The sequence below is a fragment of the Littorina saxatilis genome, linkage group LG17, assembly GCF_037325665.1.
Source record: "Littorina saxatilis isolate snail1 linkage group LG17, US_GU_Lsax_2.0, whole genome shotgun sequence".
In the NCBI taxonomy this organism is placed as follows: domain Eukaryota; kingdom Metazoa; phylum Mollusca; class Gastropoda; order Littorinimorpha; family Littorinidae; genus Littorina; species Littorina saxatilis.
Window position 1 is genome coordinate 54,860,296 of NC_090261.1, and position 14,051 is coordinate 54,874,346.

At 45.7% G+C, this 14,051-nt stretch overlaps 1 protein-coding gene across 1 annotated transcript in view; it reads right to left on the reverse strand.

The window, feature by feature from the left end:
• LOC138951630 (translation initiation factor IF-2, mitochondrial-like) overlaps nucleotides 1-14,051 on the reverse strand; it is a 40,433-nt gene that overhangs the window by 9,183 nt on the left and 17,199 nt on the right. The window contains exons 7-11 of the mRNA XM_070323161.1: nucleotides 12,301-12,477; nucleotides 11,740-11,789; nucleotides 10,681-10,770; nucleotides 9,080-9,204; nucleotides 7,976-8,054 (exon numbers count right to left, since the gene is read on the reverse strand). Coding sequence (XP_070179262.1) covers nucleotides 7,976-8,054; nucleotides 9,080-9,204; nucleotides 10,681-10,770; nucleotides 11,740-11,789; nucleotides 12,301-12,477 — 521 coding nt within the window. The remainder of the gene's footprint in view (nucleotides 1-7,975; nucleotides 8,055-9,079; nucleotides 9,205-10,680; nucleotides 10,771-11,739; nucleotides 11,790-12,300; nucleotides 12,478-14,051) is intronic.

Below are 14,051 nucleotides of genomic sequence, written 5' to 3' on the forward strand. Positions count from 1 at the left end.
GCTACAACCAACAGCGACTACTGTTGTGGAAGTGGGCTTAAAAATTATGTTAGGATACTCACTTCCTCTTACTGAACATGTTTATATCATTGATGCCTTATTTGTACCTTTTATACGTTTCAGCAGATAAACGTACCTAATTAATTTCATAACATGACTTATGTAACGATGCTACATTGCTATTACTTGCAACGTAGTTGCTTCATTGACTCCTCAGTTTCACGGATTTTTTCTTCCCCCGAAGTTTCACACATTTTTTGTTGCTTGAAACAGTTTTCATTATACCTTTGACAATAATAATTATGTCATGTTCGTTTGTATGTATATTTTTGTTTGTTTGTTTAGTCTGTTAATCGTTTGCTTGTTTGTCATTTGTTTTTATTGTCAAATTTTAATAATAAATTTTGATTTAATTAATATACTTACCCCAATCACATATAGCATTTGACATAGTCCGAGATGCTAGGTACTGAAAACGCTTACCCGTCTAACTTAAGGGGAAGCAACCCCATCACCAAACAAGGAGGGCAAAGCCCATACGACTCACATGCTTTACACATTTTTCCTACCAAAATACATGTGACCTTGACCCAAGGTCAAGGTCATCCAAGGTCATGCAACACAAAGCTGTTAATTCAAGACATAGGAAGTACAATGGTGCTTATTGGCTCTTTCTACCATGAGATATGGTCACTTTTAGTGGTTCACTACCTTATTTTGGTCACATTTCATAAGGGTCAAAGTGACCTTGACCTTGATCATATGTGACCAAATGTGTCTCATGATGAAAGCATAACATGTGCCCCACATAATTTTTAAGTTTGAAACAGTTATCTTCCATAGTTCAGGGTCAAGGTCACTTCAAAATATGTATACAATCCAACTTTGAAGAGCTCTGTGACCTTGACCTTGAAGCAAGGTAAACCAAACTGGTATCAAAAGATGGGGCTTACTTTGCCCTATATATCATATATAGGTGAGGTATTGAATCTCAAAAACTTCAGAGAAAATGTGAAAAATGTGAAAAATAGCTGTTTTTTAGGCAACATATATGGCCCCTGCGACCTTGACCTTGAAGCAAGGTCAAGATGCTATGTATGTTTTTTGGGGCCTTGTCATCATACACCATCTTGCCAAATTTGGTACTGATAGACTGAATAGTGTCCAAGAAATATCCAACGTTAAAGTTTTCCGGACGGACGGACGTCCGGACGGACGTCCGGACGGACGTCCGGACGGACGGACGGACGGACGACTCGGGTGAGTACATAGACTCACTTTTGCTTCGCATGTGAGTCAAAAAGGCAAACGTAGCCATGGTAACGAGCCGGTATCCCGGGAGTTACCTCCCATCTAGTGGATACTACGTCACTTCCTACCACAACACGTGGCAACTCATACGGCTTTAAGAAAACTCAAACCATACGCGGGGCAGGCGGGAGGGCCTACACTATGTGATTGGGGTAAGTATATTAATTAAATCAAAATTTATTATTAAAATTTGACATTAAATTACATATTCTTACTCCCAATCACATATAGCAGATAACATCAACAAGGCGGTGGGAAAGAAAAATCTAACTCACTCTAAAAACCTTGCCAGAAACTGGACCGTTGCCAAAAAAGGCAAGAAGGGCCCGGTGGGAAAGAAAAATCTAACTCACTCTAACACCCTTGCCAGGAACTGGCCCGCTGCCAACAAGACAGAAAGGGGCCAGAGAAATTCCTGAAAGACAGCCAGGATGTCTCTTAGCAAAACATGCTAAAGACAACTTCAGAAAGCCAGAAAGCTGAGTCCAGCACTTCCCCCCTGGACCGTAAAGAAAAAACCGCCCAGGAAGAGTAACCAATCTCCACACAAAAGAAAGAGAGAGACCTGAGTACAAAGTACCCAAGTCCAACCCAATGAACAAAATTCAAAAGAGCAAACTGCCACTGGTCTGAGGATTTAGCACGGCCATCAACATCGAATGCAGAAGAAGAAGAAAAAAAAGAGCAAACACATTCCTAAAGTTCCAAGAACTTGAAGAAACGCTCACCCTCCCCAAGCACACTGTACTGCTACTCTGCGCAAGGGTACCCAGGAACAAACAAAGTCTCCTAGGAAGTGACATAAGAAAACATCAGGAAAAAATCTGACTGCGATCTTTTGACAGTCACCCATAAGCATGCTTAAAGAAGGATGCCGTAAACAGCAGTCTTGCTGTTCTCAAAAGAGATGGTAACCAGAAATCCTCTATTCGTTCGTGCAAAAGCAGAAAGAGATAAAACGAGGAAGCAGCCACTTACAAAAGTGCGTAAGCAACCGAAAGTGCGGAAGTCACAGAGGACAAAGTCTAGTGTGACCATTAACCATGAACGAAAAGGCTCAAAGTCATAGAGTCCGCAGTCCGATCTGCCTGTAGGTAATTGGAACAAGAACCCAAAGGCGAAAATACGACTGGTAGGCATACCGAAAAACCGTGAAGCCGACCAGCCAAAAGACTCCCGAGACAAAAAGTTCTCAGGAAAAAACTGGAAATTTATATTCAAGACCAAATCAAGAATCTTCCTGAGTTTGGGCGAAAAACCAGAACGCGTCTGTCCACGCCTGAAAGACATAAGGACAGACACAGAGACCAACCGGCCAATGACGTAGTCATAGTTGCCTGTGAAAGAAGGGTGACTGTATCAAGAAACCCGACCTAGCGGAAATCGCACCGACTCACCTCAGAAAGAGGAAGAAGAAAGATTAGAAATCCACCGACACAGGAACCGAAAATGCCATAGTAAGCTGCGAAATGCAGGAGACAATCGCACAGGCCAAGGCTAAGAGCCGTAATGCCCGTAGGGCAGCCATAATTTCGAAGTACCCGCCAACACAGGTAAACGAAAGAAACAAAGTTTCAGCTGCAAACAAACGATGCCTGGCCATGAGCCCACAGCAAAGAAATAGGAACATTAGCCAGCCCCCCTGCCCGAGGGAGAGGACTGGCCAAAACTGAGAGAGAAGATAAGCCACAAAGGAAAACTCCTCAGACCCACATTGTCCAAGACAATGCCCTCTCAGAAAATCTGAATGTAACCTCCGAGGCCAACTCAAGTACAACTTAAGTTAGGACGAAACACCAGAGCAAATCTGATCGCCAGAGAAAGACAGAGTCGAACTCAGCGGCAGACAACAATGACCACCATGTCAATCGTTGTTTCTAAAAAAAAAACCTGACGTAACTAAGACGCCGGCAAGAGAAACAACCTCTCCGGCTAGCCGGAAGTGTGACAGAAGCAGCAGCCCGTGGTTGAAACGACTGTCCACCGACTGAGGCCGGACACCAAACTAGAGGAAAACCTCCATGCACTGAAAGTGCGAGAACAAACACCCTCCAACACCAAACTGCATGAGCATAGTGAAGTGAGGATATAAGCACCTGATCTTCGCTCACACCATCAAGGCTGAACTAAGAACAAAGACGATATCAGCTAAATGATCTACACTGAAAGTGAATAGATCAAATAACAAAGTGATGATCGATCCCAAAAAGATGCCAATTCCAACCCACTGACGTCCTATCACCCCTGAAGAGACAAGGATGTGTTCTAGTACTGACACAACCAAGTCTCTCGACAACTGTTTAACCAGCAGAGGAAGCAATCCCTACGTCACCAGAAAGGTGACCGCAGGAGAGCCAAGGACGAAAGCAAGCAAAAGCCTACGTAGCCGTAGCCAGCAAAGGCTGAGCCTGTTCCTTAACTTGCCAAGAAAAGACCAGCAAAGGAACGGGAACAAAGGAATACCATTCCAGGCATGAAAAGGCTTCGCCAGAACCTGCTAAAAGTGGTATGCCACAGAAGGAGACTCTCCGAACAGGAAGAAGGAAACCTCCTCCTCCGCTGAACGGAAGTCCAACATCGCCGAAGAGGCAACCAAAGAGGAAGCCGAAAACCGCCGATACTCTTCCAGAAAACAAAGGGAAAACTTTCGCCACAGCGTCAAGCACAACCTGAGCTATAACGAAAAAACCCAAAAATGTCTCTTCACTAGCCACTGACTGAAATCAGAGTGGCTGGGCGAAAGACAATGCCGAAGTCACATCCACCAGAGGCAGAAACAATACACGGGATAACCGGAAACCGGAAACCCACGTACCCGAACATTATCCAAACTGATATCCTGACCGGTTGAGAGTCAGGAAAAGCCAGATGAAATCCAAAGACAACGGAACTGAATGGCAGAAGCCACCCTGCCGAAGGCCGGCCGCTGTTCCTTCCTTACAGACACCGTCGGAAAGAAGAGGAACAGAATATCCGGACGAAGCCGGAAAAGTAACCAACGAAGTCGCACCATGCGAAAACGAGGGCTGCATAGACTGAGGCCGACAGCCAAAAAACCCGGAGGCCAGTTTCCGGTCAACCCCAGCACCGACACAAAGTGACCGTGTGATGAGGGACCTATGACTCCTGTAAGGACAGTAACGGGATGTAACCTCCGCCGCAGCTTCAAGAAAAGACTTGAGCCTTGACGGAAATCCCGACCGTGTCTCTTCGCTGACCCAGCCTGAACTCAGAGTGAACCAGTGAAGGACAAAGACCAAAGTCATTGACACCAGCGGTGGAAGGAAGCACGGAAAACCGGAAAACCGGAAACTCGTAAAACCGGAAAACGACCTCACTCATCCCTTGACCAAGAGGAAAAGGGTAAGTAGACCAACCATCTGACCATCGGACCTGGATAAGCGGAAGTCACAACACCCTCCGGGTGAAGTAACAACTGCCCCGGCTGAGGCACAAAGTGCCGAAAGCCGACTGCTATTGCTCCCTCTCTGACCTCCAAACGGAAGTGACAGAAAGAGACGCAGCGTATCCGGCCAAAGCCGGAAAACGCAGCCGCCGAAACCACAGAACGCGGAAACAAAGACTGCGTAGACTGAGGCCGGAAGCCATAAAGCCGAGAGGCCAGTCTGTGGTCCATCCCAACACCAACGTCACAGCGTACACGTGTAGGAGGACCTCTTGCCAGACACTGTTGCTTCCTTCTTGCCATTCAACGGAATAGCCAGGAAGAAGAACGGCAAATCCGGCCGAAGCCGGATAGCAGCCGCCGAAACCGTCAACAACGGAAACGAAGACTGCATAGACTGAGGCCGGAAGCCATAAAGCCCAGAGGTCAGTCTGTGGTTCATCCATACACTGAAGCCAAAGCGAACATGTGTAGGTGGACCTATGCTTCCAGTCGAAACCGGAAACGCAGCTGCCGAAACTGCCACCGCGGAAACGAAGACTGCATAGACTGAGGCCGGAAGCCATTAAGCCCGGAGGCCAGTCTGCGGTCCCTCCTACCCCGCCGCTACAGCGTACGTGTGTAGGTGGACCTATGCTTCCAGTCGAAACCGGAAACGCAGCTGCCGAAACTGCCACCGCGGAAACGAAGACTGCATAGACTGAGGCCGGAAGCCAAAAAACCCAAAGGCCAGTCTATCCCGGCCGGAAACGGCCGCCGCTGCCAGCCAACAAGTTCCGGTCCTGAAACAGACGGAAATGTCGGCTGGCGGCAAGCCACCGCTGTGTTTATCCCGGCTAAAACCGGGAAGGGTCGCCGCTGCCAGTCAACAAGTTCCTGTCCTGAAACAGGCGGAAATGTCGGCCGGCGGCAAGCCACCGCTATGTTTATCCCGGCCGAAACCGGGAACGGTCGCCGCCGTCAGTCAACAAGTTCCGGATAAAACAGGAAATGTCAACTGGCGGCAAGCCGCCGCTGCTGATCGACACCATCTGTTCCTGAGACAGGCAAAATCGGCCGACCAGCAGAGTGCAGGTGCCCATGTGAGCTGTTTCCCAGCAGGGAATGTCCCGTCGCCTCACCAGGGCCGTCGGACCAGCTCGACTTACTTGAGCGTCCACCTGTGAAGGCGGAAACCGCTGAGGCAGGAACCTGAAATCCGGAAACCGGAAGGCACGACCAGCGAAGCAAGTGACAGCACATCCCCCTCCGCCGAACGGAAATGCGGCGCTGCCGGAAACAGCCGAGCGCTGCATCTCCTCGTAAACCAAGTACGGATCTCTGAAACGAGGGACTGTAACAAAGAGGACACAAACGCCCCCTGCTCCAAAGCCAAAGCAAAGGAGGAGACAATAGTAACGCTAGAACGCACAGAACTAGCACTATACCAAGAGTAGCGGCCTACGACCGAAACTCGTACTATTCTTTCCGTTAATCAGAGTCAGCCAAGCTGACTAACCAACAAACGAAACACACAACAAAAATTACTGACAAACGCAAGCCCGAACGGACAGAAAGCTCAGTAACACACAATGTTCAAAGAACAACAAACAACCACGCTTGCCCACTACAAAAGCAGACAAGCGGAGGCTAACACACCAAAATATCACAGTCAACACACTGAGCAGAATACAAAATGTCAAAAACGCACAAAGTCACTGACAAAACACGTCGCAAAGGACGAAAACTTCAGTAACAAAACAGCAACAAAGTTCGTAGAAACAAACAAGAACGAGCTCACCAACAGGAGCCCGCACGGGAGAAAGACGGGTAACATGGCCGGCCGGTGAAGGACTCACACACGGCAGCCACGGGAGCGCAAAAATTCAACAACCTCTCTCACGGGACGCTGAAATTCGTATGAGTTGCCACGTGTTGTGGTAGGAAGTGACGTAGTATCCACTAGATACCGGCTCGTTACCATGGCTACGTTTGCCTTTTTTGGTGATGGGGTTGCTTCCCCTTAAGTTAGACGGGTAAGCGTTTTCAGTACCTAGCATCTCGGACTATGTCAAATGCTATATGTGATTGGGAGTAAGAATATGTAATTTAATACTTCTTTAATTGATATTCCAACATTTTTAAAACGTATTATCATTAGATTAACTCATTCGAGGCGCAGCTAAATTTCCCCTGTGTTCCCTGCCAACGCGCGATTTAGAGCCATTTTGAAAAAAATATTAAAAATCAACAACACAAGATAACCTTACATACCTTATGTTTTTGCAAAGTTTGAAACTTACTCTTTTAGAAAATATATGAAACATTTGAAAGTACATACCTTTTGTTGTCTTCATATCCACGCAAAATATCCAATTTGAAGCAAAACAAAAAAACTTTCTACGTCATGGGTTCATCATACACAATGTCATGATCGACACTTGCATTGCCCGAATCATCACCCAAATGATCGTCCATTGGCACAAAATCGTCACCAGAATCTAAAATATCATCTCCACTATCATCATCACTATGGTCAAGATCAGAACCGTACTGAATAACACGTTCTAGCACTCTTTTCAAGTTACTACGTCTCAGCAGAACGATCCGCCATCTTGGAAAAGTCAAAACACGTGGGTCGCACACCGTCAACAAAATTTTTATTAATCCCAACAATTTAAGGGAAGGAACTGTTTACAGTGAATGGTACCACTGTAGACAGATAGAAGTTCATTGCAGGGGTTGTTTCCCTTGGTCAGCAGGACCGTTTACACCGTTAAAAATTCGTGATATCCGTCGGAACTCAAGTGCCGGCACGCAGCCAACGCTAAACACAGATGTCGGAATTCCAGTTCCGACGCGCCTCGAATGAGTTAAACCCTCCCATGGGCGAGGGCTGGATGTAAAAAAGCACCTGTTTGCTTATGCCATTACCCTCGTTAATAAAGAATTTGTCATTGTCATTGTCATTGTCATTACTTCTTTCATTTGGTTTTTATTATGAACTCAAGAAAGAAATATAGCCATACATGCAACAAAAAGGCGCCCTTGGGATTTGCAAAAAGTGGCCCTAAATTGCTGGTGCACTGTCAAGACAGGCATATATAGGTCAAGATAATAGACAAAGGGACAAGAGAAAGGTGTCCGTTCATTGGAGGGGCCTTATAGCACAGTACCGCTTTAAAAGTCTTTTCCTCCTCTCAAAAGGGTATTATTCTTACATGCAAAGTGGTCTAAAATTCTGGCTCCAACTAAAGTTTTGAAATTTGTGAAGCTCACCTTTGCCCATGCAGTGCCAGCAACAAGGTAAGTTCCTCTCCTCAGCGTTCCTCTCTGTATCACAGCTGTGGCCAGTTTTCTGCAACACAATGTCTGGTCGAGTACAAACGTGAACAACTGCAAGTCCAGATTTTAAAACAAATGTCTTTGGGCATTCCACTGGAGATGCTATGAAGCTTGACATCTTGCACAATTTACAGACAAGACAAACTCACCAAGGAGGCCAAGTTGTTCTGCTTTCATGTATGCAAGTTAGGCCTAATAGGGTTACATTCTTCCAGGCCAAGAAATCATAAGTGTTTGTTTTCTCGCAAGAAATTTGACAAGATCAAAGGCTTCCTGACTGGTTGTGCAATCCCTTTTATCACAATCCCTCCTGAAAACACACTACAAATTGTGTCATCTTTGGAGGATATTTAAATAGCTTTCACCTTACAGACTGCATGGAAATGCTCCTATATGTTGTCCACCAGACCTTTCTGAAACTTGACAAAATCAAAGGCTTCCTGACTGGTTGTGCAATCCCTTTTATCACAATCTCTCCTGAAAACTTTCCACAAATTGTGTCATTCTTGGTTACAATATCTTCCAGCTCAAAGACTGCATGAAATTGCTCCTATAATTATGTAATCCTTCAGACCTTGCTCTCTTGATCAATCTTTCTGTAACGTCAAACAGATTGAGAATCTTAACCAAACGAGGCAGAGCGCTAATTTAGAGATCAAATAACCAAAGGGAAGTAAGCGCTCTAAATGCATACGACATGCGTAATGGAGTAAACGAGAATTATACAGAACCAATCTCCTAGCACCTGAGATTCATTCCAATGCTTGTTATTCTCTCAGGTGCCAGGAAATTGCTTACTCCATTACGCATGTCGTATGCATTTACAGCGCTTACTTCCCTTTGCCAAAAAGATTTCTCAAGATGTTCTATTCATTCCCTCTCACCGACGCAGATGGACCTAACTCACAGGGACACTGTCCCTTGAAGCTGATCTGACTCTTCGAGACGGAATAATATTTTGTGTTACCCATCACAAGTGGGCTGGGACAACACAGCCAAAAGCCAAAGCTGTAAAGTGTTGACAGCAATTTCTCCTACCCTCTCTTGGAATCCATTTCTGCCTCCACAATGCGTCCTTCTACCAGTCCTACTGGGTCGCCCTTTAGTTCCATCAGTTCCGCTTGAGTGATGATGGCTTCTTGCAGCAGATCTACATTGGTGCCCTGAAAAAAAGTATCACATGTAAGATAATTATTCATGACAGTAGTCAAGAGTGTCGTTTTGACTCTGCAGTCGGCCAAAACCTCTTTCAAATCCCTTAAAACTTTGCCGTCATTTCAGCAGATCTGCCGGACGTTTTTCAGGTTCCAAGCAACGGTGACAAACGCAAAGGACTGCCTGTCCGAGTACAGTGTTGAAACCTCTTTCACTGTGTCACAGATTGCATCACAATTATTAATTCATCAAAAGAATTTCTCCAAAAGGGAAGCTCACACACAGGGTAGAACAAGCTGAGAATGGAGGAGAATTGCGCAGAATGGTGGTGAAAGTGAGATTCTCCAGAGAGTTGGTGGGGAAAGGGTTGGGCACGGAGCAGAGAAAGGAATAGGACACAGTCTTATATTTCTTCACCGCAGAAAGGTTACAATCAGTGCTTTTACGCTTTCTCCGGAAGTTGATGACTCGTTGCTCAAAGTTTGCTTTGCCGTGCAATTCGATGGAAGCACTAATTTCTCATTTGTCGAATCCTTCTTCGTTCTCCTCCTTCTTCAAAATAATTGCAGTTGTAGCTACTGCAGAAGTCACAATTTCTCTCACGAGTTTGCTGTCATCAAGTCAATATGATCTTCCCACAATGCAGCACACTCAGAAAAGCAATGCCACTTGATCTGGAAACGCTGAAACAACATCATGTGATTGAAGGAACAGCGGCGTAGAGAATTTCACTTTTACAGCCAATCTCTGCCTTTCCTGCCCTGCGTGTGGCAGCCAGGCTTACAGATGACATGCCAGTATGTATAACAAGGCTCCCATCATGCCATGTTACCATCACAAGAATGTTGGTGTACATCCCTGCAGAACTTACCTGCAGAGCAGATAAAGGGAACAGCCTGTATGTCCCCTCCAATGCTACCATCATGCCATGCTACCATCACAAGAATGTTGGTGTACATCCCTGCAGAACTTACCTGCAGAGCAGATATGGGCACAGCCTGTATGTCCCCTCTAATGCTACCATCATGCCATGCTACCATCACAAGAATGTTGGTGTACATCCCTGCAGAACTTACCTGCAGAGCGGATATGGGCACAGCCTGTATGTCCCCTCTAATGCTACCATCATGCCATGCTACCATCACAAGAATGTTGGTGTACATCCCTGCAGAACTTACCTGCAGAGCGGATATGGGCACAGCCTGTATGTCCCCTCTAATGCTACCATCATGCCATGCTACCATCACAAGAATGTTGGTGTACATCCCTGCAGAACTTACCTGCAGAGCGGATATGGGCACAGCCTGTATGTCCCCTCTAATGCTACCATCATGCCATGCTACCATCACAAGAATGTTGGTGTACATCCCTGCAGAACTTACCTGCAGAGCGGATATGGGCACAGCCTGTATGTCCCCTCTAATGCTACCATCATGCCATGCTACCATCACAAGAATGTTGGTGTACATCCCTGCAGAACTTACCTGCAGAGCGGATATGGGCACAGCCTGTATGTCCCCTCCAAATTCCTCCAACACCAGTTGGTGTTCCAGTAGCATGCGCTTTGCCCGCTCCTGATCACAAACAAAAGTCGTCCTTTCATAATTATTTGAATCAACAATTTCAGTGATTGACCAGACTGTAACCGTCTGCTTATTTGTAAGGAAAATGGCAAAACAAAGACAGGAGCAGAAACACTCGGAACAGAATATTCAAACAAAGCTTAGGGCAACGTTCAGACCTGCGCACACTCAAAACGCTCATCAGTAGTAAACAAACCAAATTTCAGTAGTTTTTAAAATGTTTCAGTAGTAAGCTGTAACGACAGTTCAGACATAATTCTGCTCACAAAGCACCAACTGGACTTCCAGCACTGTTGTGCCGTTTTCTTCTTCTTTGGTGACAGAGCTGGTGTCTCCTCTTCACTATCTGAATCTCGCACTCTTTTTTTCTTTTCCATGTTTCACTTCAATCACAAGTTGCCACGCAGACGCTGGACGAACTAAGTCTAAGAACAAAGACTCAATGCTGAGAACACGCGCGCTTCCGGTAAATCGGAAAACGTCTTTTCAGCGCAACGGCCAACTAATTGGTCAAAACATCTTAAAACAGAAAAAAGTAATTTTTGTTGTTGTTGTTAGGTAAAACATCGGAATTTCGGAATTTTAATTAAAAATCCGTAGCACCGTATTCTGCATATAAAAATCGGAGAAATTACGGAGAAACCGTAGATGTGCACAGGTCTGAACATTACATTTTGCTTTATTGAAAGAAAAGCGTAATCACTCGCAATAAATATCAATACTATTTACCAACTCAACTTTACTATCAAAAACAGAAGCTTAGTCACCTTCCAACACTGAAGCAAGTTGCTTTCAGCACTGGAGCACTTTAAAAAACAAACGTACATTTCTTTTGAATAGTATCATTTGTTACACTGTCACCACACTAAATGCTGGAGTTACGCTCCTGATGAGGACCCACACCATCCGGACTGTGTAGTCCAAAGCGTGATCCGGTGATAGTTGCATCAAGGCACTCACCACATCTGCATCAAACTTGTCAATTTTGTTGATGGCCACAATGACTGGAACTGAAAATACAGTGCAAACATACCGTCTTGTCATCAATGCGTACAAGCAAGTACATTGTACTACTGTACTTTCATTATCATCAATGCAATAGCTACCACCATTGCTATTACAGCTTAGGCTTCATTCACCAACTGTGTGTAGTGTTTTGTCTTTCAGGACCTACATGCATTTTCCTCACATTTTTGAAGCAATAAGAAGTGGCCAAGGGGATAATGAAGCATATTTGTGAGCGCATGAACGTACAGACATACCTGTGTAAATACAGTAGTCAAATGACAGATTTTTTTGTATACAGTGAAACCTATATTCTAAGGCCCCCCCCCCCCCCCCCCCCTCTGTTTTTCAATATTTTACCCTCCTTTGTAAGACCAAAATTCCCTCCGATTTTCTGAGGTCTTAAAAACACACTTGGATCAGGAGGGGCCAACACAGATTTTTGGATGTCTTCAAAGACTTAATAACAAATCTGATTTAACAACACCATTATTCAATACATCAGACAACACCTACCACCAGCAGACTGCGCATGTTGTATGGACTCAATGGTCTGTTGCATGACACCATCATCTGCCGCCACTACCAAAACCACAATGTCCGTCACTTGTGCTCCGCGCGCTCGCATGGCCGAAAATGCAGCATGGCCTGGAGTGTCCAGAAAACAGATGGACTCCCCAGAGGGTAGCTTCACTGAAAAAAAAGGTATCCAAAGTTAAATCCAAAATTTTAATAATAAATTTTCATTTAATTAATATACTTACCCAACTCACATATAGCAATTAACTCTAGTTCAGTGCTGGTAACGCTGTACGCGTTCCCCTTGGTAACAAGGGAGACCACCCTAAAAAAGAGTGATCCATCCCATAATATCAGACCGATGTCCGGTCCAACATCCGTATGCGTGCGCATACGCCGCCATTTGTATCATTCGAACGAAGCCCAACTCACTACTTTTTTAGAACCCAATACCACCACAGCGGGGAGGCGGGAGGGTTTAAACGATGTGAGTTGGGTAAGTATATTAATTAAATGAAAATTTATTATTAAAATTTTGGATTAAATTACATATTATTACCCAACTCACATATAGCAGATTGCTACTATAGGTGGTGGGTACTTACCAAAACTAAGCACGCAGGACTTGTCCCGCCGCTACCATGGCAGGCAGCGCGGAGCTTCCATCCTGTCTGACAGAAGCGACGTCTCTGAGGTAAAAGTTGACGAAAACGTCCTCAGAGCGCCAATACGCAGCTTCCAGTACCTCGGCTAGCTTGCCGGACCGAAGAACTGCCACTGAGGATGCCCAGGCTCTCGCCTCATGGGTTCTAGCCGCGGTGAGAGGCAAAACTGCCCTCTCATCACCCGACTGCACTAGCCACCAGGCATATGCTCGTTTGATCAGAGTGGAGATCCATTTGGCCAGAGTCACCTTCGCTATATCCTTACACCTAGCCGTGTTTAAAGATATGAAAAGAAGCTTTTGACTTTCTGACCTAACAGGCCGAGTTCGAGACAGGTAACATCGGAGAGCTCTCACAGGACAATTTGCAATATCGGGATCTCCAGGAGCCAAAATCTTGCTCAAGGGTGGAATGCGCAAGATTGGAGAAAGCTGGCCAGGTTTCTGGTTTTTCGCGAGAAAGCCGGGAACAAATTTGAGAGAAATGGAACCATCCTTCTCGAACGCAATATCCTTGTCTAAACCCGACAAAGAATGCACCTCACTACCTCTCCTAGAAGTAGAGAGAAGCGTTAAAAACACAGTCTTACGCGTCAAATCGGCCAAAGTGGCTGACAAAAGAGGCTCGAACTCATCCGAGGCTAAGAAACGTAAGACCAGGAACAAATCCCATGCAGGGAGAAGCGATTTTGAACGAGCTGCTAAAAGGGCAGCCCCCTTAATAACACTAGCGATAACCCCTCCGAGCGAAATTTTGTGGCCTAATTGCGCGAGGGTCGAAGAGATCGCCGACCTCCGGACCCTAATAGAAGAGGGAGAAGCCCCCTGATCAGCCAACCAAGACAGATGGTTGGCTACCTGAATAGACCTAGGAGAAAGAGGTTTAACCCCGTTAAGCGCGCACCACCTAGACCAAGAGGCCCAGTGCGATGAGTAAACCGAAGAAGTCGATTTTCTATGCGCATGTCCAACGAATCTCAGAGTAGGGGAAGAGGCCCCTGCCCTACGCAAAGCGCTTCGGACAGAATCCACGCGTGAAGGGCCAGGATCTGTGGGTTCTCGTGCTGAACGCCTGACCGAGGCT